This window comes from Lissotriton helveticus, chromosome 8 (assembly GCF_964261635.1).
Source record: "Lissotriton helveticus chromosome 8, aLisHel1.1, whole genome shotgun sequence".
Taxonomy (NCBI): Eukaryota; Metazoa; Chordata; class Amphibia; order Caudata; family Salamandridae; genus Lissotriton; species Lissotriton helveticus.
In genome coordinates this window covers 976,365,030-976,386,439 of record NC_136069.1, presented here as the reverse complement: position 1 = coordinate 976,386,439, position 21,410 = coordinate 976,365,030, and the positions used below count along the sequence as shown (strand labels likewise).

At 44.1% G+C, this 21,410-nt stretch overlaps 1 protein-coding gene across 1 annotated transcript in view; it reads right to left on the bottom strand.

Moving 5' to 3' along the window:
• Positions 1-832: 832 nt before the first annotated feature.
• The window catches only part of LOC144773041 (von Willebrand factor A domain-containing protein 5A-like), a 584,045-nt gene continuing 563,467 nt past the window's right edge, over positions 833-21,410 (bottom strand). The window contains exon 19 of the mRNA XM_078657811.1: positions 833-1,281. Within this exon, the coding sequence (XP_078513937.1) occupies positions 1,202-1,281 (80 nt within the window). The 3' untranslated portion in view covers positions 833-1,201. The remainder of the gene's footprint in view (positions 1,282-21,410) is intronic.

The window sequence follows — 21,410 nt, the reverse complement described above, 5'->3', positions numbered from 1 at the left end:
ACTTTGTCTTCCACAACTCCTGTAAGCTGCTTCATTGGTACCTACATGCCATGGTCAAACAACTCCCTCGTGGCCTGGGACACCTTGCTACCTCAAGTTTCCCTCTACTGCAGCAGACACTCCTGCATCTCTTATCTGGACACCCGTCACTCAAAACCAACAAGGACACCTAAGGGATCTATACGTCCTGCAATCAGGAATGGCGGTCCTCCTACACTCTCTTGCAGCAAATACGGCCCGTCTCTCTGGGATTTTTCAGACTTTGGCAGTAACCTCTTATTTACTGTTGACTGGAACAGTTTACAGAATTGACCCCTACTTTTAAGGAAACTAGCAGGGCGGTATAAATAGCACCATTGGCTATTACCCACCCAAAAAAGCCTTGTCAAATAGTAAATGCCAAAATGATGTGAGACTTCTTGTTTCTTTATGAAGTGAGGAACCGAGGGACCAGTTAATTCAACAGAGTGTAGCAGGGTTGACACCAACACTACTTACATGCTCTGTCACAGGTAGGGAATAAAAAGCACACTATTCAGCCTACCGTTATCTTGTTTTCTCTCTTCATGAATGCTTAAAGACAGAGGAGGACGTTACCAGAAAGTATTACTATCTTGAGACGCCCTGACAGAACGTGGAAGTTCACTGCAGAAAAGTAGAACCCCAAAACCAAGTCTTCGCAATCTACTGGATAAACTGTTTAAAAACAAAGCATTAGCTACCTTTCGTAAACTTACCTGTGTCCATACATTAAGGTGTATCCCAGTAAAATATGTACAGAAGTAGAGGAAAGACTAGAACTTTGAGATTCAGGCGAGGCACAGACACTGAATGAAATACATTGACTATTTAATGTACACAGACATTTCAAACAATGAGGGAGAATTTTATTTTTATTGCTCTATAAAGATATCTGTTACAGAATTCCTTTTAGTTGTTTGTGATTTTTCTTTCTTTTTTCGATTGCTTTAGAATGAGTTTTTCTTGAAAAACGTAGCCTAAAAACTGTTTAACAGTGGTACCTTCCAGCTAGTAAACTCTTAGCCTTTTATGGCATGTGACTTCTGCTGAAAGCTACTATTATTTCTTCTGATATGGAAGCATGCACACTCATTGAGTATCACCCAAATGGGCGAGAAAGCAAAGAAGAAAGGTAACGTGGTTGTTGAGGAACTTTGTTTAATAACGTCATCCTGTTCTCTCATAGACCAAATACTTTGGGATTCACAACAGCTTGTAACAGGGAGTTTCCAGCCTTCACAAGGTCAGCCAGAGAAGAACCTGAAAGAAAATAACATGCATCAATTAGAGTTATACTTCTTTTGTGCAATTTATGGCTTTATTACATTTTCTTTGCTAACACACAACCATTCCAGTGAGATAGATCAAGCAAAATAGGGAGAGATGGGGAGTTGGGTGGATAGGGAAAGAAGTATAGTTTACAGAACTAAACAAAGCCTGTGTTTAACAACAAACATCATTATTTTAACTATCAGTACAAAGCATGTTGCATAGCAATATAAATGTCGAGTTTGAAGTAACATGAATAACTTTTCAGACTGTTGAACCTCCTTTGACATGTTATTTCCCTGAATGGAAAAGGTAGGCTGAATTGATATATTTTCAGATTATGGCGGTTACACAGAGATTTGGAAACCAGAAACTTTTTTGGCGATCCATGAAATGCGTACTTGCACGGCAAAGGAGGGACACAATCACCAGGTTAAGAGTAGTCGATATGTGAGTGACAGAAAAGAGACAGAAATACAATAGTAAATATACACAATGATGAATTACAAACACAAAGCAATGGTACGGTGAGTAATAGAAAGACAGGTATTAGTATAAAAAGAAAAAGACAGACTGGTGTTTTAAGAAATGGAGACCAATGAAGCACAAGGGCAGATAAAGATAATGGCAGGATTTTTTAGCCATAGATCATAGTCCATCCTGGAAGGGGTACAAACAAACTAAAGGTCACTACGGAGTATACCAAGGCTTCTACGAAATGGAATTACTGAAGAACAAGCTTAGGCAATGCCAGTAGGTTTGGCTTGATAATAAAACTGCCTTTTGTGACATTGATGGGTCATGGAACTCAATACGTTAACACGAATACTCTTTGTCACTCATTCATCGGTTAATCTATCCAATGACTCATGTTTGCTTCCACCCTCCGACACAACTGCTATAAAATATTTATAAATCAACAATATATGCACAATAAATGAAAGGAAAACAAGTAGAAAGAAGAGAACATGCTGCTGTCTAAACATGGCAGGCTTATGCTAGCAAACGTGATACAGCAGCAGGTGTCTGAAATTTCAGGGATATTGTGAATAGTCTATTGTTGTTTTAAAGTTCCAGCCTGAATGCCTCATCTAGAAATAATGTGCATTTAGGTGGGAGGCCAGGTTTTAGAAGCCAGAAACGGCTTCATTCTGGTTGTCTCCTGCTTGAAATTGTCTCGGATTCCATAGAAGTCAACTGGGAAATACGTACTCCCAACAATTTTTTTCTTTTTTCTATTTCCCTCATTCCTCTTCTAAAATGTTGGCATTTACAGATGTGTTGGCCATCTTTGAATGGAGAAACAATAACCCACTATGAACAACAGCAGTCCACAATGGTTTCCTGGTTTAAAGGAACTGGCCATGTGGGATGCATCACAGATCACAGTGCAGATGGAATAAGCATCAAGCAAGTGACCCGTTAGAGTTATAGTATCCTCTTAAGGCACATTAACAAGAAACAAATAAATGAAAGGTGAACTATGAAAGGTAAAAAATCAAAGCAAAACCTCTGGCCAAACAGTCCGGAGACTGAAGCACATTTTTTTTCAGGTGAATAAACAAATGTGATCAGAAAAAACAGTCATTCACAAGTCAGGAGGGTCAATGACTGATATGGACGGAATCATTAGCCCATGCATTACAATATCATAGATGGAAGCAGAGTGTTAATAACACTGAGACCGACCAATAGCAGAACAGAGAAGACCAAAAAGCCCATTATGTATCTATATGGATTTATGCAACTAGGATACAGAAGGTGCACAGCAACGAAGGTTAAATGGTTAACCAAGTTCAAGGCAGATATTTCAAAAAGGTTGGGTGCTCTCCCAGGTGGCGTCTCCGTCCAATGACGCTATGAATATATTAGAAAAAAGTGCACACGTCAAGGTGAGTGCATTCCTGTGTTGAGGCACACCATAAGGTTCAACAAAAGACTCCACAGAGTTCTTGAGAAAATGTTCAAACTTTTTGTTTTATTCCTCTTGTCAGTTGATTGATATTTAAAGCATACCAATCGGTTCAAAGATGCTTCATTTTTAAGCGTATGTATACATTAGCAGATTCATGGGTTCCACTCCAATGCATTTCGGGCGAAATGGCCCTTTGTCAAGGAGTATCTACAAAACGAAGAAGATATAATAGAAATAAGGTTTAGGCAATCGGGCAATAGGGTAGTTCATGCTTGGGTTCAGGGTAGTGTTCGGTCGTAGTGCCGGTGGTGAACACTGTCAATAAACCGTAGTGAGAGGTGTGCCCAACTAAATAGTGCTTTTAATCAGAGCGAAAGTGTTCAAATGGACGGTTGGACTATGGGGGTTGGAAGTGAAAAAAGTGCTAAACGTGTGTACGATAAGAACAGGCAGAGTACGGTGGGCTTTTAAATCGAAAAAGGAGAGTGCTTGTGAACCGATTATAGGAGGTGGTGCAATACATTAAACGCGCATGCAATAGAGCGTGGATAAAGCGATAAAGACACTCAAAAGCCACAACTTACTACCAAGTAGCAGGGCAACGAGGTTAATTGCGTGCTGCAAAAGTAACGTGAGGACAACAGTTAGAAATTATTACAAACGGAGACTCTCTCCGTACAGCATGTGCGCGTGAAAATATTGGGAGATTACTTGTTAGAGTGTAAAGCCGCATCATGGTAATGGACCGGGTTCGTGAACAATCGGTGCAGCGTTTGGTTCAAGAGACGGTAAATGAGGAATGTGACAGGATAATATAGACGCATGTGATAGGCTACAGCTACGAACTAAAAATAAACGACGGGCTGTGTCGGGGGCCATGTTAGAGTGAGGAGTGTACTGTGTAAATAAAGTTACATAAAGACAGGGAGAGGGTAAGGCCAAAAATGAGAGCACTGAATAAATGCTATAGGTAGATAGATGACGGGACAGATGTGAAAGACAGTCAAGCATGAATACTACATGAATGGTATACATATAATGGCGGTGCCAAGGAAACAGGGTAAACATCAAGAGCGGCATTCAAGAACAGCAAAAATAAACAAGATTTTTTTTTAAAAAGTCAGAAAAGCAAAGTTAAATCGAAAAATAAACCAATCAAGAGCAAATCACAGGTAGCAACTAAATTCAGTACGGTCGTTGAGGCCAAAAGGCTTCATGGACTGAATGCGATATATCCAGGACATCTCTCTCTGTAGGAGAAATTTGCAATTATCTCTCCCCTCCTGTTTGGTGATGGTTTCTAGGACCATAAGCATCAATTGGGCCACATTGTGTTTTTGTTCTATAAAGTGCGCAGCGACATTAGATTTTTCGTTTCTGGTGCGGATATTAGATTTATGTTCATTAATGCGCACTTTTATTTTCCTCTCTGTTTTACCGATGTAAATTTTCCCACAGGGACATTTCAATAGATAAATGAGATTGGTAGAATCGCACGTTGCATTAACATTGAGTTTGATGGTGTTGCCTTTCATGGGGTGAGATATGGTGTTACCTTTGATGATACAATGACAGTTGTTACAGTTCATGCAAGGGCGGGTGCCTTTGCCAACAAATACCATCACCCGTGTGGAGGCAATCAACCGAGCTGACGCTCTAAAAAAAACGGTCCGTTCTAATGAAAATAGGATGATACTCGTGTCTAAATTTTCTACATCTAGTACGATGTATAGAAAATCATATTGAAACATTGGTCCATTCTACAATTGGAACCCGACTTCAGAAACATATTTAAGGATCCTCCTATTTTTGCCTATACACGCAACAAGAATCTCAAAGAAATCCTCACTCAAACACCCAAGGATATCGTTGTTAGCAAAGGCACCCGCCCTTGCATGAACTGTAACAACTGTCATTGTATCATCAAAGGTAACACCATATCTCACCCCATGAAAGGCAACACCATCAAACTCAATGTTAATGCAACGTGCGATTCTACCAATCTCATTTATCTATTGAAATGTCCCTGCGGGAAAATTTACATCGGTAAAACCGAGAGGAAAATCAAAGTGCGCATCAATGAACATAAATCTAATATCCGCACCAGAAATGAAAAATCTAATGTCGCTGCGCACTTTATAGAACAAAAACACAATGTGGCCCAATTGATTTTTATGGTCCTAGAAACCATCCCAAAACAGGAGGGGAGAGATAATTGCAAATTTCTCCTACAGAGAGAGATGTCCTGGATATATCGCCTTCAGTCCGTGAAGCCTTTTGCCTCAATGACCGTACTGAATTTAGTTGCTACCTATGATTTGCTCTTGATTGTTTTATTTTTCGATTTAACTTTGCTATTCTGACTTTTTTTAAAAATTCTTGTTTATATTGCTGTTCTTGAATGCCGCTCTTGATGTTTACCCTGTTTCCTTGGCACCCCCATTATATGTATACCATTCATGTAGAATTCATGCTTGACTGTCTTTCACATCTGTCCCGTCATCTATCTACCTATAGCATTTATTCAGTGCTCTCATTTTTGGCCTTGCCCTCTCCCTGTCTTTATGTAACTTTATTTACACAGTACACTCCTCACTCTAACATGGCCCCGACACAGTCTGTCGTTTATTTTTAGTTCGTAGCTGTATCCTATCACATGCGTCTATATTATCCTGTCACATTCCTCATTTACCGTCTCTTGAACCAAACGCGGCACCGATTGTTCACGAACCCGGTCCATTACCACGATGCGGCTTTACACTCTTAACAAGTAAGCTCCCAATATTTTCACGCGCACATGCTGTACGGAGAGAGTCTCCGTTTGTAATAATTTCTAACTGTTGTCCTCACGTTACTTTTGCAGCACGCGATTAACCTCGTTGCCCTGCTACTTGGTAGTAAGTTGTGGCTTTTGAGTGTCTTTATCGCTTTATCCACGCTCTATTGCATGCACGTTTAATGTATTGCACCACCTCCTATAATCGGTTCACGAGCACTCTCCTTTTTCGATTTAAAAGCCCACCATACTCTGCCTGTTCTTATCGTACACGTTTAGCACTTTTTTTCACTACCAGCCCCCATAGTCCAACCGTCCATTTGAACACTTTCGCTCTGATTAAAAGCACTATTTAGTTGGGCACACCTCTCACTACGGTTTATTGTCAGTGTTCACCACCGGCACTACGACCGAACACTACCCTGAACCCAAGCATGAACTACCCTATTACCCGATTGCCTAAACCTTATTTCTATTATATCTTCTTCGTTTTGTAGATACTCCTTGACAAAGGGCCATTTCGCCCGAAATGCATTGGAGTGGAACCCATGAATCTGCTAATGTATAAATACGCTTAAAAATGAAGCATCTTTAAACCGATTGGTATGCTTTAAATATCAATCAACTGACAAGAGGAATAAAACAAAAAGTTTGAACATTTTCTCAAGAACTCTGTTGGAGTCTTTTTTTGAACCTTATGGTGTGCCTCAACACAGGGATGCACTCACCTTGACGTGTGCACTTTTTAGGTCTCCTGGCGTTTAACAGCGCGTCAGCGCTGTGTCCGCCAGGAGATCTTTTGTCGCTGACTCTGCTTCCCAGGAGACAGCACCTGGCCGCGCGCATTTTCTCTCCGAGGAGGCGATTTGAGCTGGCCACGCGCACGCGAACGAGCGCTGTGGCCAGCTGCTGTCTCCTGGGAAGCTCCCACACGCATGCGCATTCACACAGACACACACACGAGGGCCCATGCACGCACGCACATACATACATAGATACAGACACACACTCTCCCATGCATACACGACACTCCCCCCTCCCCCCGCCGCACACACACGTACACATACAGCGACACATGTACACACATCCACACCGTGATGCCTTTGAAATGTGATGCGCATGCCCCTTGCGGTGCAGTTTACCCTATTTCCAGACGCGGCTCGCACCCATCCATGCCCGGTCGCCCGGTCGCCCGGCGCCCTCTCCTGGTCCCTCCTCCGGGTCTTGCTCTGCTTCCCGCGGGTCTCCGGCTGCAGCGCGCCCGGGTCTCCCCTCTGCGGGTCCCCGTCCTCCGTAGCTCTCCAGAGCGACCCCTGGCGGAGAGTGTGTGTCCGTGGCCGCTATCTCCGGCTTCGCTGGGCAGCCCCGCACTCCTCGCTGCTGCTTGATCTGGGAGTCCTTGGGGCCGCCCTGACCCCCTGTTGGTCCTGAGTTCTCGCCGCGCTCCGGGCTCCTCTCTGCGGCTGCAGCCCTCTGCTCTCTGCCCCTGACCTCGGCCTCCTTCGGCTCGCACACTCTCCGATCCCTCTCTCAGACCCCGGAGGTCTCCGCTCCTCCTCCTTCTCCCGGCCCGCACTTCCCTCCTCCACAACTCATCCTCCTCTCCCCCTTCCCTGTTTTGGACGTCCTTTTCCAGGACCCTCCTCCCTTGCACCTCCTCCTCCTTCTCTCGGTCTCACAGTCGCCTGCTGGGCAGCCTCGGGCCCTTCATGCAGCTGTTACTGGAGTTTGTGCCCGGAGCCCGTCTGCCTAGGTCACACCTGCCTCTACAGCTTATGGGAAGTGTAATTGCATTTGTATAGCGCTTATAGTCATCAACTTGGAAAAGGAGCAATGAATGTCCCCCTTTTGATTCCCACTGATGTGGAATGGCCTCTCTCGGCCACCTTACATCTCCACCCCAACACATACCGCCATGTAGAAACACAGACCGCAGCTTATCCAGCCTTCCGTTTTCATTTGCTTTTCTGTGCTGGTTATTATATTTGGGCTTCATAAATACATGAATGCGAGTCCCAGAATGCAAAGGGAAATGACTGGATGAGCGTGACTCTCTGAGGTCTCCGTTCTGTCCTTGACTGGCTCAAATGTTGTGACGTTGAGCACAGAGCGCACCCACGGAACCGCGGGTCTGTGTTTGTGGTCCTGTTAAATGTTTATTGGATGTGGCGGTATTCAGGGTTCAATGGCCCGGCGCCGCTGCACCTGCTGCACCAATGGCGGCAACGCCCCTGCGGCTAACTCACGCTTTCTCGGTCTCTGTCTCGCACCTTCGCCTCTCCCGCTCTCCAGTTTGTCTTGCTTGGTGGTTGGTTGGATTTGTAAAGCACTAATTTAGCTGTCTGGCAGGCTTCGCAGCGCCCACAGACTCGGAAATACTTCAGTGTATTCTCGCATCCGCTGCGGTCATCTGTGTTGACACCAGCGTCACAGGTTCACATCCCTGAATTTCATCCTCCTGAAGTCGATCATACAATAACTGCAGATCGGGTAACTGAAGGCTAAAGAGAGGCAGGCAGTACCTGTCCGCCACTGAATGCATGCCGCACAGCTCCGAGATCCCCTCGTATCGTTACCTGAGGTGCAAAATCTGGGGTCTCTATCAAACCTTTTTTTAATTGCGCCATTGAGGTGTTGCACCTCTCCTAAAATCAGTGCTTAATTTGTGCCGGGGCGTGTGCTGTTGCTGTACGGACCGTAACAAGTGCTGCTGGCTTGTCACTGTGTTAGAAAGTTAACATATCGTACTACTGGTTGTGTTAATAATGTGCTGATGACTGGAGATAGGAATCAGATTGATGGCATCATGGCAACTTACTGTCTTAAATGGTCAGGTGATGCTATTCATCCTCAATGATTGCAAGACTTCCGGCTCAGCGGCCGCGGATTAGTGTTGCCGGCCCAGTGGGGGGGTCACCTAGTTGGCGGCGGCGCAGGGCTTTGCCTGGGCTGCCTGGTCTTCTTCTGCGGGGGTTGGGGGTGTGCGCGGATTTTTCAATTAAATGCGCCATGCTTAATTATGTAGTAGTGAGTAGTGAGTGCAGAGTAGTGAGTGCAGAGTAGTGAGTGCAGAGTAGTGAGTAGTGAGTGCAGAGTAGTGAGTAGTGAGTGCAGAGTAGTGAGTAGTGAGTGCAGAGTAGTGAGTGCAAAGTAGTGAGTAGTGAGTGCAGAGTAGTGAGTAGTGAGTGCAGAGTAGTGAGTAGTGAGTGCAAAGTAGTGAGTAGTGAGTGCAAAGTAGTGAGTGCAAAGTAGTGAGTAGTGAGTGCAGAGTAGTGAGTAGTGAGTGCAGAGTAGTGAGTGCAGAGTAGTGAGTAGTGAGTGCAGAGTAGTGAGTAGTGAGTGCAGAGTAGTGAGTGCAGAGTAGTGAGTGCAGAGTAGTGAGTAGTGAGTGCAAAGTAGTGAGTGCAAAGTAGTGACTAGTGAGTGCAGAGTAGTGAGTAGTGAGTGCAGAGTAGTGAGTAGTGAGTGCAGAGTAGTGAGTGCAGAGTAGTGAGTAGTGAGTGCAGAGTAGTGAGTGCAGAGTAGTGAGTAGTGAGTGCAGAGTAGTGAGTGCAGAGTAGTGAGTGCAGAGTAGTGAGTGCAGAGTAGTGAGTAGTGAGTGCAGAGTAGTGAGTAGTGAGTGCAGAGTAGTGAGTGCAAAGTAGTGAGTAGTGAGTGCAGAGTAGTGAGTAGTGAGTGCAGAGTAGTGAGTGCAGAGTAGTGAGTGCAAAGTAGTGAGTGCAGAGTAGTGAGTGCAGAGTAGTGAGTGCAGAGTAGTGAGTGCAGAGTAGTGAGTGCAGAGTAGTGAGTAGTGAGTGCAGAGTAGTGAGTAGTGAGTGCAGAGTAGTGAGTAGTGAGTGCAGAGTAGTGAGTAGTGAGTGCAGAGTAGTGAGTGCAAAGTAGTGAGTAGTGAGGGCAGAGTAGTGAGTAGTGAGAGTAGTGAGTAGTGAGTGCAGAGTAGTGAGTAGTGAGTGCAGAGTAGTGAGTGCAAAGTAGTGAGTAGTGAGTGCAGAGTAGTGAGTGCAGAGTAGTGAGTGCAGAGTAGTGAGTAGTGAGTGCAGAGTAGTGAGTGCAGAGTAGTGAGTGCAGAGTAGTGAGTGCAGAGTAGTGAGTAGTGAGTGCAAAGTAGTGAGTAGTGAGTGCAGAGTAGTGAGTAGTGAGTGCAGAGTAGTGAGTAGTGAGTGCAGAGTAGTGAGTAGTGAGTGCAGAGTAGTGAGTAGTGAGTGCAAAGTAGTGAGTGCAGAGTAGTGAGTGCAGAGTAGTGAGTAGTGAGTGCAGAGTAGTGAGTGCAGAGTAGTGAGTGCAGAGTAGTGAGTGCAGAGTAGTGAGTAGTGAGTGCAGAGTAGTGAGTGCAGAGTAGTGAGTAGTGAGTGCAGAGTAGTGAGTAGTGAGTGCAGAGTAGTGAGTGCAGAGTAGTGAGTGCAGAGTAGTGAGTAGTGAGTGCAGAGTAGTGAGTGCAGAGTAGTGAATGCAGAGTAGTGAGTGCAGAGTAGTGAGTGCAGAGTAGGGAGTAGTGAGTGCAGAGTAGTGAGTAGTGAGTGCAGAGTAGTGAGTAGTGAGTGCAGAGTAGTGAGTAGTGAGTGCAGAGTAGTGAGTAGTGAGTGCAGAGTAGTGAGTGCAGAGTAGTGAGTAGTGAGTGCAAAGTAGTGAGTGTAGAGTAGTGAGTGCAGAGTAGTGAGTAGTGAGTGCAAAGTAGTGAGTAGTGAGTGCAGAGTAGTGAGTGCAGAGTAGTGAGTGCAGAGTAGTGAGTGCAAAGTAGTGAGTAATGAGTGCAGAGTAGTGAGTAGTGGGTGCAGAGTAGTGAGTGGTGGGTGCAGAGTAGTGAGTGCAGAGTAGTGAGCTGCCTCAAGTGAACTACTCTGGTACCCAAGGATGACTAGCAAACAATATTATTCACAACGTTGCTTACTATTCAGCAACATTTGACAGTTTGCAAATCATCTTTATACAACAATTCAGAGTTTGATAACAAATTAATGTAACACATTGTAATATACAATGCCAATAGCTCAAACTTTAATACTGGGAGACCTATTGCATTGTAAATGCTTGTTTCTATATGGATTTACACACACACTCAGATACATATCGGCTAAGAAGAGGCTCTAGCAATAGTTATTACAGTGCAAATCTTCTACCACTAGGGTTAGTCAGAGGCTTTAATTAACACCAAATCCTTCCCTGCGAACATAATCCGTGGCATTTCATGTAACAAAATACCTAACTGAAGGCCTTAATACAGAGAAATAACAACCCAGCCTAAAAAACCTATTGACTTTAACATACACTTTTCACAATCAATATGTTAGGGCTACTGCATTTATCATAGCTTTTCAAAATAAACAGATCAGACCTATTGCATTGGAAATATTTTTTCCTACTGAACTAATCAGGCCTATAGCTATTATCAACAAAAAAAAAATCAAACAAGCTTTATTCGACCAAAAGTCATAAAAGCACATAAAAACACATACTATTTACAAATACAAATATCAAACACAGGACACATAAAAAGCGGCTTGTTTGAATGCAAGAAAATTACACAGGTTTAGTACTTGGCAAGTAATTCATAATATCCTAAAAACGATGCTATGACTAAAAAAGACATAGGATACTATAAAAGGGAGATCATACTGTTAGGGAACAGTGTTAAGAAAGATGGACATTAGTGCAAGATACTGTTTAATCTGACAGATATTGGTAAACACTAGCAAACAATTTGTTGTAGAGAAATAACTTTTGATCTGATAATCAACATCCACCCTAAATAGTTGGCAACTGCTATGTAGATTGGGGATGTGGTATCAGTACACAAAATTCTTTCTGCTGCCAGGCTGCTACTTGTCCCTAAAGATTTACAAATGGGCCTTAGCCACACCCTTCGCGTGGTGACATATGCTGGGCAAACAAATAACATGTGCGCAACTGATTCAATACATACAAGACAGCATGGACACTTATTATTAGATGATTTATTCCACCTTAAGGTAAAAGACCTTAGGTGGAGCGTCCCTGCTCTCAACTGGAAGTATAACTTTCTGTCTAGTGGTTTCGAAACAGTATCCCAATATAGTTCTAGACACGGGGTAGATTTAAATTCTAGAAAGGTCCCTACTATCGAGGATGAATCACTGGCTCTTAGGGTTTGTTCAGTAATCACCTCCCAATACTTTTCTTTTAAGTCCTTCTAAGTTGGAAAACAAGCAGTAGTGGGATCATCCCATAGCCTTGACATACCAATTTTGGCTAGGATATCTTTGACACTGCGTAGCCAACTGATTTTATGGAAAGTGTCAGTTTTTATGATGTCCATAAAGCCCTCAGCATAAGGTTGGAGTTCTGGTGTTATCCACAGTCTACGCCAGTACAGCACGGTACATAGCTTAGCAATGTCAGACAGCAGTTTTCTCCCCATGTCATAGAACAATGGACACAAAGGGGTGCTTTGTGGGAGATGAGTAATTCCCCGCAAAAATGTATTTTCTGACACACTAAGTTTAAGTAAATTCTATAGCCCCCACAGTTCAACTCCGTACAGGGCAGAACTAACAACTTTTGCTTCGTAAACTTGTAATACCGGACTGATAGGTTTCGTAAGGGACCTGTTGTGTTCAAGGCTTAGGGCACCTGATAATTGGCGATGTTTCAATGCTGCCATGTTTATTTGGTGATTCCACTTTAGGTCACACGGTAAGTTCACCCCCAGATAAGTGAACTCCCTTACTTGCTCCAAAGGACGATTATTCATTAAAATGCCACCCTTAAAAACTCTGTGTTGGTTAAAAGTCATAAGTTTCGTTTTCGACACGTTAACTTCCAGACCTCGAGCTTAACAGAATTCCTCGAATACAATCAATGCTCGTTGTAGCCCACTCGGGGTCTTTGAGATTATTAACGTGTTGTCTGCGAACATTAAAATCAGGATTTTAATCCCTGCTAAAATCGGGGCATTTGTATTCACCCTAGCTATTATCATTGGCTTGTCACCATAACCAACTGAGGCCTCCTGTACGGAGCTTACATGTTCCCACAAGGCAATAATCAGCACACACTCCTAAAATTACATAGCATCTCAAAATACACTCTTAAGAGGGCCCGGCAAGGATTCTGGCAGTGCAAATAGGTTGTCCATAGGGGCTAACCAGCACAAAAATCCTTGCCTACTATAGTAATCAGTGAGATGTCATGTAACAAAATATATCTCTATAGAATTTAATACAGAGTTATTACCATGTACTCTTATGCCTGTTGACTTTAACATATGCTTTTCACAATCACTATGGTGGGCCTACTGCCTTTATCGTTCCTTTTTATTACAAACAATCCAGTCTGTAACCTATTTATCATTGGCTTGTCAGCATAACTAACTGCGACTTATTGTGTTGATCATAAGCCTTCCCACAAGGTAACCATCAGGCATACAAAAATATAATTACAAATATGTATAAAATACTGTTACCAAAAGAATATAAAATTCCTAATAATGGAGCAGCATAAGGATTGCCATAGTGAAAATGGTCTATCCACGTGGTTTGATTGGATGGGTTGTCAACACCAAGACCCTTGCCTACTGCGGCAATAAAGAAGGTTCCATGTCACCAAATACCTGCCGAAAGGCTTTAGCACAGTGTAAAAATAATCCATCTTTAAAAGCCCATTGCCCTTAATGCATGCTTTTAACAATAAACCTACTCGCTTTGTCTTAATTATTCATTATAAACAGATCACATGTGAGGAATCTGACATAATATTTTGCAGTGAACCAATAAGGCCTCTAGCCTTTAATGGATTGATAGTAAATACAACTCACATAAGCTGGCACCCATCAAGCATACATTTATAACATTACAAATATGTACACAATTAAAGCCGCAAAACAGTTTACAGCCTCTCTTCATAGGGCATTTCAAGAATCATCACAGTGAAAATCTAATCCCACAATTTGTCAGAAAAGGTACAAAGACCAAAACCATTGCCTACTATTGTAATCTGTGATATTACATATAACATATATCTTTGTACAGCCTGTAACATCATGTGATAATCTACTGTTAGAGGCCTAATGGATTTCACATATGTTTTTCACAATGAATGAGCCAGGCCTACTGTCTTTGCCATCACTTTTCATAGTAAACCAACCAGATCTATGGCATATGGAATAACATTTGCCTCCTCACAAATCAAGCCTATAGCCGTTATCACTGGCGTGCCACCATAACCAGCTCGGGTCTACTGTATTGAGCATAAGCGTTCCCACAAAGCAACCATCAGGCATAGTCATAAAATTGCAAACATGCAGAATTATAGTTCACAAAGAAAAATACTATGTTCCCTAAAAGTGCTTAAATATTTTCATAGTGCAAATCTTTTAAACCCATGGTTTGTCAGAGGGTGTAACCAACACCAAAACCCTTTTCTATCAATGTAATCTTTGAGATTCAATGCAACAAATCCCTAACGGTAGGCTTTAATTCTGAGTAATAATAATACACCCTTAAATGCCTAGTGACTTTAACATATGCTTTTCTCAATCAACAAGTCAGGCTGACTGTCCTGCGCAAAACGTTTCATAATAAAGAATAAGGCTTATAGTCTTTGTCACTGGTTTGCCACTGTAATCAGCCCAAGCCTACTGCACTGAGTGTAAGCTTTCCACAAGGCAAACAAGAGGCATACAGTCATAAATTAAATTAAATTATATGTGTATACAAGATATAGCTGGCAAAGCAAAATATTCTCTCTCCTAAGAGAGCCTAAAAAATATTACTTTAGTGCATATCTTCTAACCCCATGGTGTGTTCCAGTGAATCTTCATAACCAAATCCCTTGCCTACCAAGGTAATCTGTGCGATTCCATGTAAGAAACTACCTACCTTCAGATTTATGCACATTATAAACACAATTAAAAGCCTATTTCCTTAATATGTGGTTTTCACAATAAGTAGGCCAGACCTACTGACTTTTGTCATAATGTTGTATAATGAGCAGATCAAACCTTTGAAATAAGGTATGACTTTTCCCAATGAACCGACAAAGCTTATATGCTTTACTTTTGGATTTACATTTTACCCACCACCGGTTTATTCAAATCTACATAAACTGACAACCATCATGCATAAAGTTAAACAATTATAAATAGGTAGAAAAACGCAGCTTGCCAAACAAAATACAACCCCTCTCAAAATGCCTAAAAAGAATCTTTGCAATGAAAACCCCCAGGTTTTTCAAGGTTTCTGGCCAACGGCAAAACCCTTGCCTACTACAGTAAACTCTGAGATTATATACAACAAAATATCTGCCTATAGCTGGTACAAGCTGTTACAATCAACTGTAAAAAGCTTACTGGTTTTAACAAATCTTTTTCACAATAGATAAGCTACAGCAACTGCTTTTGTCATGATTTTTCATAAGCAGGCAAGACCTATGGCATCGGACATAACATTTCCCAGTCAACAAACCAGACTCATAGCTCGTCACCATAATTAACTCAGGCCTACAGTTATGAGCGTAAGCATTTCCACAAGCCAACCATCAGGCACACAGTTATAAAATTAGAAGGTAGACTTTTTGTAATATATCTTTTTAATGCTTTTTAGTTGGCAAAAGCAACCATAACTAAAAGGCTTCGATTGGAACAACATTAGATAAGATTTACATTTCCATCACTCATGCCCACCCCCTTGAAACCATCGAATAGGGTTGGGAAGAAAAAACGTATTCGCCATCAACGTGGAGTTTGTGAGCCGCTGGCACCAGAACTTGAAGTGATTATGGGCACAGCCCTTCCATTTGTAAGTTTCCATTTCCGCTTTACAATGGTGGTCAAATCCTCATGTCCAAGCAGAGGGAGGATAGGGGGGGGGGGCTTCGGTGATCTCCAGCATCTAGCTATGTCTCTTTTAGCAGTCAGATACCCAATTCCAGCTAGCAGTCTTTGAAATCCGTCAGCCCAGCACTCCATTATCCCTAGCAGGCCCACCCCTAGGGCCAGTTTCTCCGTAATCTGTATGAAATGTGTTATACGTGTATGAATTGCATTCTAGTACATTGTTATGGCTGAACAGGTCCATACCAAATGAAAGAGGGACCCATTGGTGTCCCCACATTGCCAGCACCTCTGTGATTCAACCCACCACATTTTTCACAGCCGATCTGAGCTGAAGAATGTGCGGTGCAAGTTATTGAACTGTATGAGTCAGAGGGTAGCCTGTATGGTCAGGAGCCACAAGGCTAGTTTGGACTCCCTCCAGTCGTTGCAAAGTACCCCCAAGGTCTACCTCCCACATCTCCTGGAGTTTGTGCAGGGGATCCAGGGTTGTGAGATGCAGTGATCTGTACTGGCGAGAGATGCCTTGCTGACCTACTGGACCAATTTCGAACTTTAGGGGATTGTATTCTAGGACCTCTCTCAATGTGTCCCTGTCGTATCCAGGGCATGGCGGACCTGCAAATACTTAAAGAACTGGTATTTATGAAGTCCGAAATCCACCATAAGAAGGTAGATTGATACAAAGCGGTCATGGTCTACAGATTGTCCAAGTGTTGATATCCTGATTGAATCCAAACCACGGAAGCCCGTCAATCAAGACACATGTCTCAACCAGGACCCAGTTCACAACGGGGTTTAGGCTGCTGAGTTCCCCATCCATTTTATTTAGAAAGGGCCTCCTTCCAGCATATTAATTGGATCAATGAAACTTGAGGAAGGGAGGCAGGGAGACAGATTTCATGGAGCAAGCCGCGTATGCCCCAGTAATCAAGACAGGAGTTCTCCCGGTACCAAGCAGAATCCTGGTGTTACCCGAAGAGCCAGTACCCCTCTGAAATCATCTGTTCTGCCCAATATAACAGGCGGAGTTCCAGGGCGCTGAGACCGCTTTTGTATACTGCTGCCATGCACTTAGCATATGCCACTGTTTTCCCAGCCCAGTAGAACCTCATCACCACCGACTGATCATCCGTGATAAACGTTGGTGGGAGCAAATAGTGATGATTTTTTAAGATGTAGAGGAAGAGGGGGGAGCACTAGCATCTTGCAGAGTGCCACTCGACCAGGAGATTGAGGGGAAGTGTGTCCAGGAGTCTAAGGATTGGGGTACTTACCTCAGAATGGGTGCTATATTCAGGTCCCAGGCCATTTGTGGGGCATGCGCAATAGTAATGCCTAACTATCGAAATGGTCCTTGGGTGACTTGCAGTCTGGCCTCCAGCAGCGGTGAGGGGTCTGATTCAGTCAACTGAATGTATGCGGCTGATCTTTTTGCTATGGCCGGTTTCAGGCGATTTTGTTACAGGGAGCAGATATTGCCAGCCCCCAGTAACAAAAACAGCCCCCAAGGGACCCAAAACTGGCGGCTAGTCGGGCCCTGCTCGGGCCGAAGTTCATTTGGTGTAAGACGTGGAAAAGGAAAGGCAATGAAATGTGTCAAATGCTTTTCCATAGTCTACTAAAAGCAGCGCTGATAAGCCCTGTATTCCGTCAACCTGGAACGGTACGACCTGGAGACAACATAGGCAGTGGCGCATATACCTCTACCTGGCATAAAGCCTTTGTGCACCAATAATGTATTAATGCATGTTATTCTTATCGCTATATTTTTCGCCAGCAGATTGCTTTCTACATTTAATTGAGAGATAGCTCTGTAGGAGGAGCAAAGTTCAGGCAGTTGGCTGGGTCAGGTACGGTGGTAATAAACATAACATAACCCGGTATTTGTAAAGCGCGAACTAATCACCCCTAAAAGTCTGAAGGTGCTGGGGGCTGTCGGGAGATTAAGCGAGCTATTGCCCAGAGTCACATGGTGCTTGGCTGAGCTGCCGCCAGTGCTGGGAATCGAACCGCGAGCCTTGTGTGTGGTAAGGGCTATTGTCTATGTCCAGGGTCCGCCGAGCCAGCGTGGACACTGTGCTCCCACCTGTGTCCGTCCAAGACTGTTTCCTCAAGGCATCATGTACCCCCAATGCCATGACGAGTTTTAGTCAGGGTCTTTCCTCTGGAGCACCAGCCCTGTGGTGCCACTCCAGCTCCTTCCTGGCCTCCCCCGTGTGGGTGTGGGCTAGGGAATCCAAGCCCTGGGGGGGAGGGGGCGCCCCTGGGCCCATTCCTAGACCCTGCCTGAGTGATCAAAGAATATGGCTCTGCCCTGAAAGAGCCCCTTAAGTTTGGCTGGGAAAAGGAGCATATATTCTCCGTCCATGGCCCGGAATATCTGTTTCACCTGCTCAAAGGAATTCCATTGGGCCTGGACTACACTAAAGTAGTCTGGTAATATGAGAAGCTTTGAGAACTCATAAGGTGTTATCACCCATTGTTCTGAGAAAAGCAGACTCGCCCAGAGGCCAAAATCAGCGAAGTGGGAATGGACATTTCACTCCTCCAGCAAGACCTGCATAATAAGATGGGTAAGATGGCGGAAATCTTGGTCCAGCCCGTCTGCAGCTTGTGGACCGCCTACTGCAGCTTCATTACAGTGTCCTCAAGGGCTAAGATGTGACTTTCGCCACCCGGCCTGTAGTATTCATAGGTCTTGCCGGAAGAGTGAAATGTCCATTCCCACTTCACTGATTTTGGCCTCGGGCGAGTCTGGTTTTCTGAATGGCCAACAGGAGGGCTTTGTAGTTGATGGCGGTTCCTGGTGCGAGTGGCTACATCCCTGTGGGGCTCTGCGGGTCCCACGCTTTGCAACAGCAGCTTGGAGTACTTGTAAAGTTCGCTTTTCCTGGGGGCAGTTTTTATTTTGCATACATCTTTTTTATTCAAGAATAACATAAAACACACAATACAACGAAAAAGGGTACAGTACATTGTATCAATTTAGACTTCCATTAATAACGACATACAGTACATATCAAAGTTCAGGCAACGGGTTATCGTACAAAAGGCACACAGCATTGTTCCATAGTTAAATCATTTAAATGTCTTCCTCGTCCACCACAAGGGAAGGGGTGAGGCAAACAGGAGTGCAAAGCATACCCCTACTCTCATTCCATGGGCCCCAGAGTTTTGTCCATTTTTGTGGACAACCCCTACTTTCATAAACAACCCTCTCTGCTTGCATGCACCAGTCCATATCAGACTCCCAGTGTATTTTACCTGGACTCTTCCTCTCCAAGTTCTAGCTATATTGCGCTTCACCACCATACAGCCCAATGCAACCCACCTCTGCTCAGTATGTTACAGGTCCGTGGCCTCCCAGATGTTTACCAGACAGAGCCGGTGGGAAACTTCTATAGATTAATTACAGATGCAGGACATACCTGTGAGAACCCTTACCCAATACCCCTGGAGGACCAGGCAATGCCACCATTGATATCGGGGGAATCCAATACCCTCATCTAGACCCGAACCGTGTTGGTGTAATAAGTCAGATGCAACAATTTGAAGTGTATAAGTTTAAATCTGGATCAGATCGCTACCTTGCGAGTAGAGGGCAATGCCTCCCACCAGTCATCATTGTCCAAGTCCAATATGTCGTCCGCCCATTTTGCACGTACTTTCTCTTAAGCATCTGGAATGTGATTGAGGATCTTGCGGTAGGTCAAGGAGATGGCCCTCTCCGGAAAATATTCATCCAACAATCTATCCTCCAGAGGCGAGGAAACAGGCAAGTCCTAGTCCCTTGGAATAGCTTTGTACAAAGCATTTCTGGCCTGGAGGTAGCGAAAAGTTTCTCTTTCATGCAACTGGTAGTCTCTTTGCAAATAGCTAAATGGAATTACTTTCCCCTTGGCCCACATTTCTCCAACTTTCGAGAGACCGATCAAGTTCCATTTATCAAACCCTGGCTGCTTAAACAACATACCTAGGAAGTCAGTTTCCAGTAATGGGATAACTTGTGTGATCTTGTCTTCCCACCCCAGAGCATGTGTTGCTTTGTGCCATATGTCTACCGTAGAAGACGTTGGGAGTGGATCTGGGCGCGTACCGTGCCCCCGAAATGCGCCCTTAGATAAGTGCCAGATGACATGTTATGTCTGTCCATTCTATAGGCAGGGTCCGATACAGGTCGATGGGCCCAATGATTTAAAACGATCAACTGTGAGGCCCAATAATAAGGTCTAATATCAGGCAGAGCAATGCCACCATCGTACCAACTTTTTGTTAATTTTGTGAGAGCAATCCGGGGAGAACCTTGGTTCCAAAAGACTGCACGGACCACTGAGTCGATTGATTGAAAATACCGCTGTGAAACTAAATATGGCGTTATTTTGCAGGGCATAAAAAAGCACGGGAGTGCCATCATCTTGTAAAGTGCTGCTCTACACAAAAGCATGAGGGGTAGTGATTTCCAATGGTTTATGTCCGCTCAAAGGCGGAGTAAGGGATTTATCCCAATTAATAGTGTATCCGGAATATTTTTGGAATAGTTCAAAGATACGCAGTACTCATCGGATCGAAAAGGGAGGACGAGCCAGGTACAGCAAGACATCGGCATAGAGGGAAATCTTGTCCGTGCAATTCAGCAACCATTTAAGGCCCCTGACAATGGGGTCTCCCCTTATCCAGATCGCCAGCGGCTCAAGTGCCAAGGCAATGAGCAGGGGCGAGAGCGGGCAACCCTGTCTCGTACTCCTACCCAATGCAAAGGGTGCAGAATGAGCACCATTTACTGAAATCCTAGCAAGGGTGTCAGAGTAAAGAAGACGCACCCAGGACAGTAACTGACCACCGAATACATATCTTTCAAGCACGGCAAAAAGAAATTACCATTTAATCATGTCAAACGCCATTTTGGCATCAAGAGACATCATAATGGAATCCTCCTGTATAGTAGTGGCCATGCCCAAGACGCCACATAGACGGCTGAGATTCAATGCTGTATTCCTGGTGGGCATGAAGCCTGATTGGTCCAGATGCACTAATTTGAGGAGACACAGGGAGAGATGTGCTAGAATCTTAGCTAGGATTTTAAACTCAAGGTCAAGTAAGGAAATAGGGCGATATGAGCTGCATTGCTCGGGGGGGTTTACCTGCTTTATGAATTACCACTATATTTGCTAATCTTTGCGTTGCGGGCAAAGTACCCTGACTCACACTCTCCTCATACATTCACACTAGGAATGGGGTAATAGTCGCAACATTCAACTTATACAAATTAATTGGAAGGCCACTTGGGCCCATGGCTTTACCAGACTGCAGTGAGCTGATTGCCTTAGACACCTCTTCCGCTGTCAAAGCTGCATCTAAATCCTCGACGTCTTGGGCATCTAAAACAGGTAGCGGCAAAGTAGCCAGCAGCTCCGTCGCTTCCGCCTGGGTAGACGACTGCGTGGAAGTATATACCCACTCAAAATAACTGGCAAACTCCCAAGCAATCTTAACCCTGTCCTGTATTGCATCTCCCCTTGGTCCCACAATCTGAGCCACCCATCTATTGGCCAGCTCTCTTTTGTCCAACCACACTAATAACTGGCTAGCCTTATCACCTATATCATAAATACAGTGTTGGG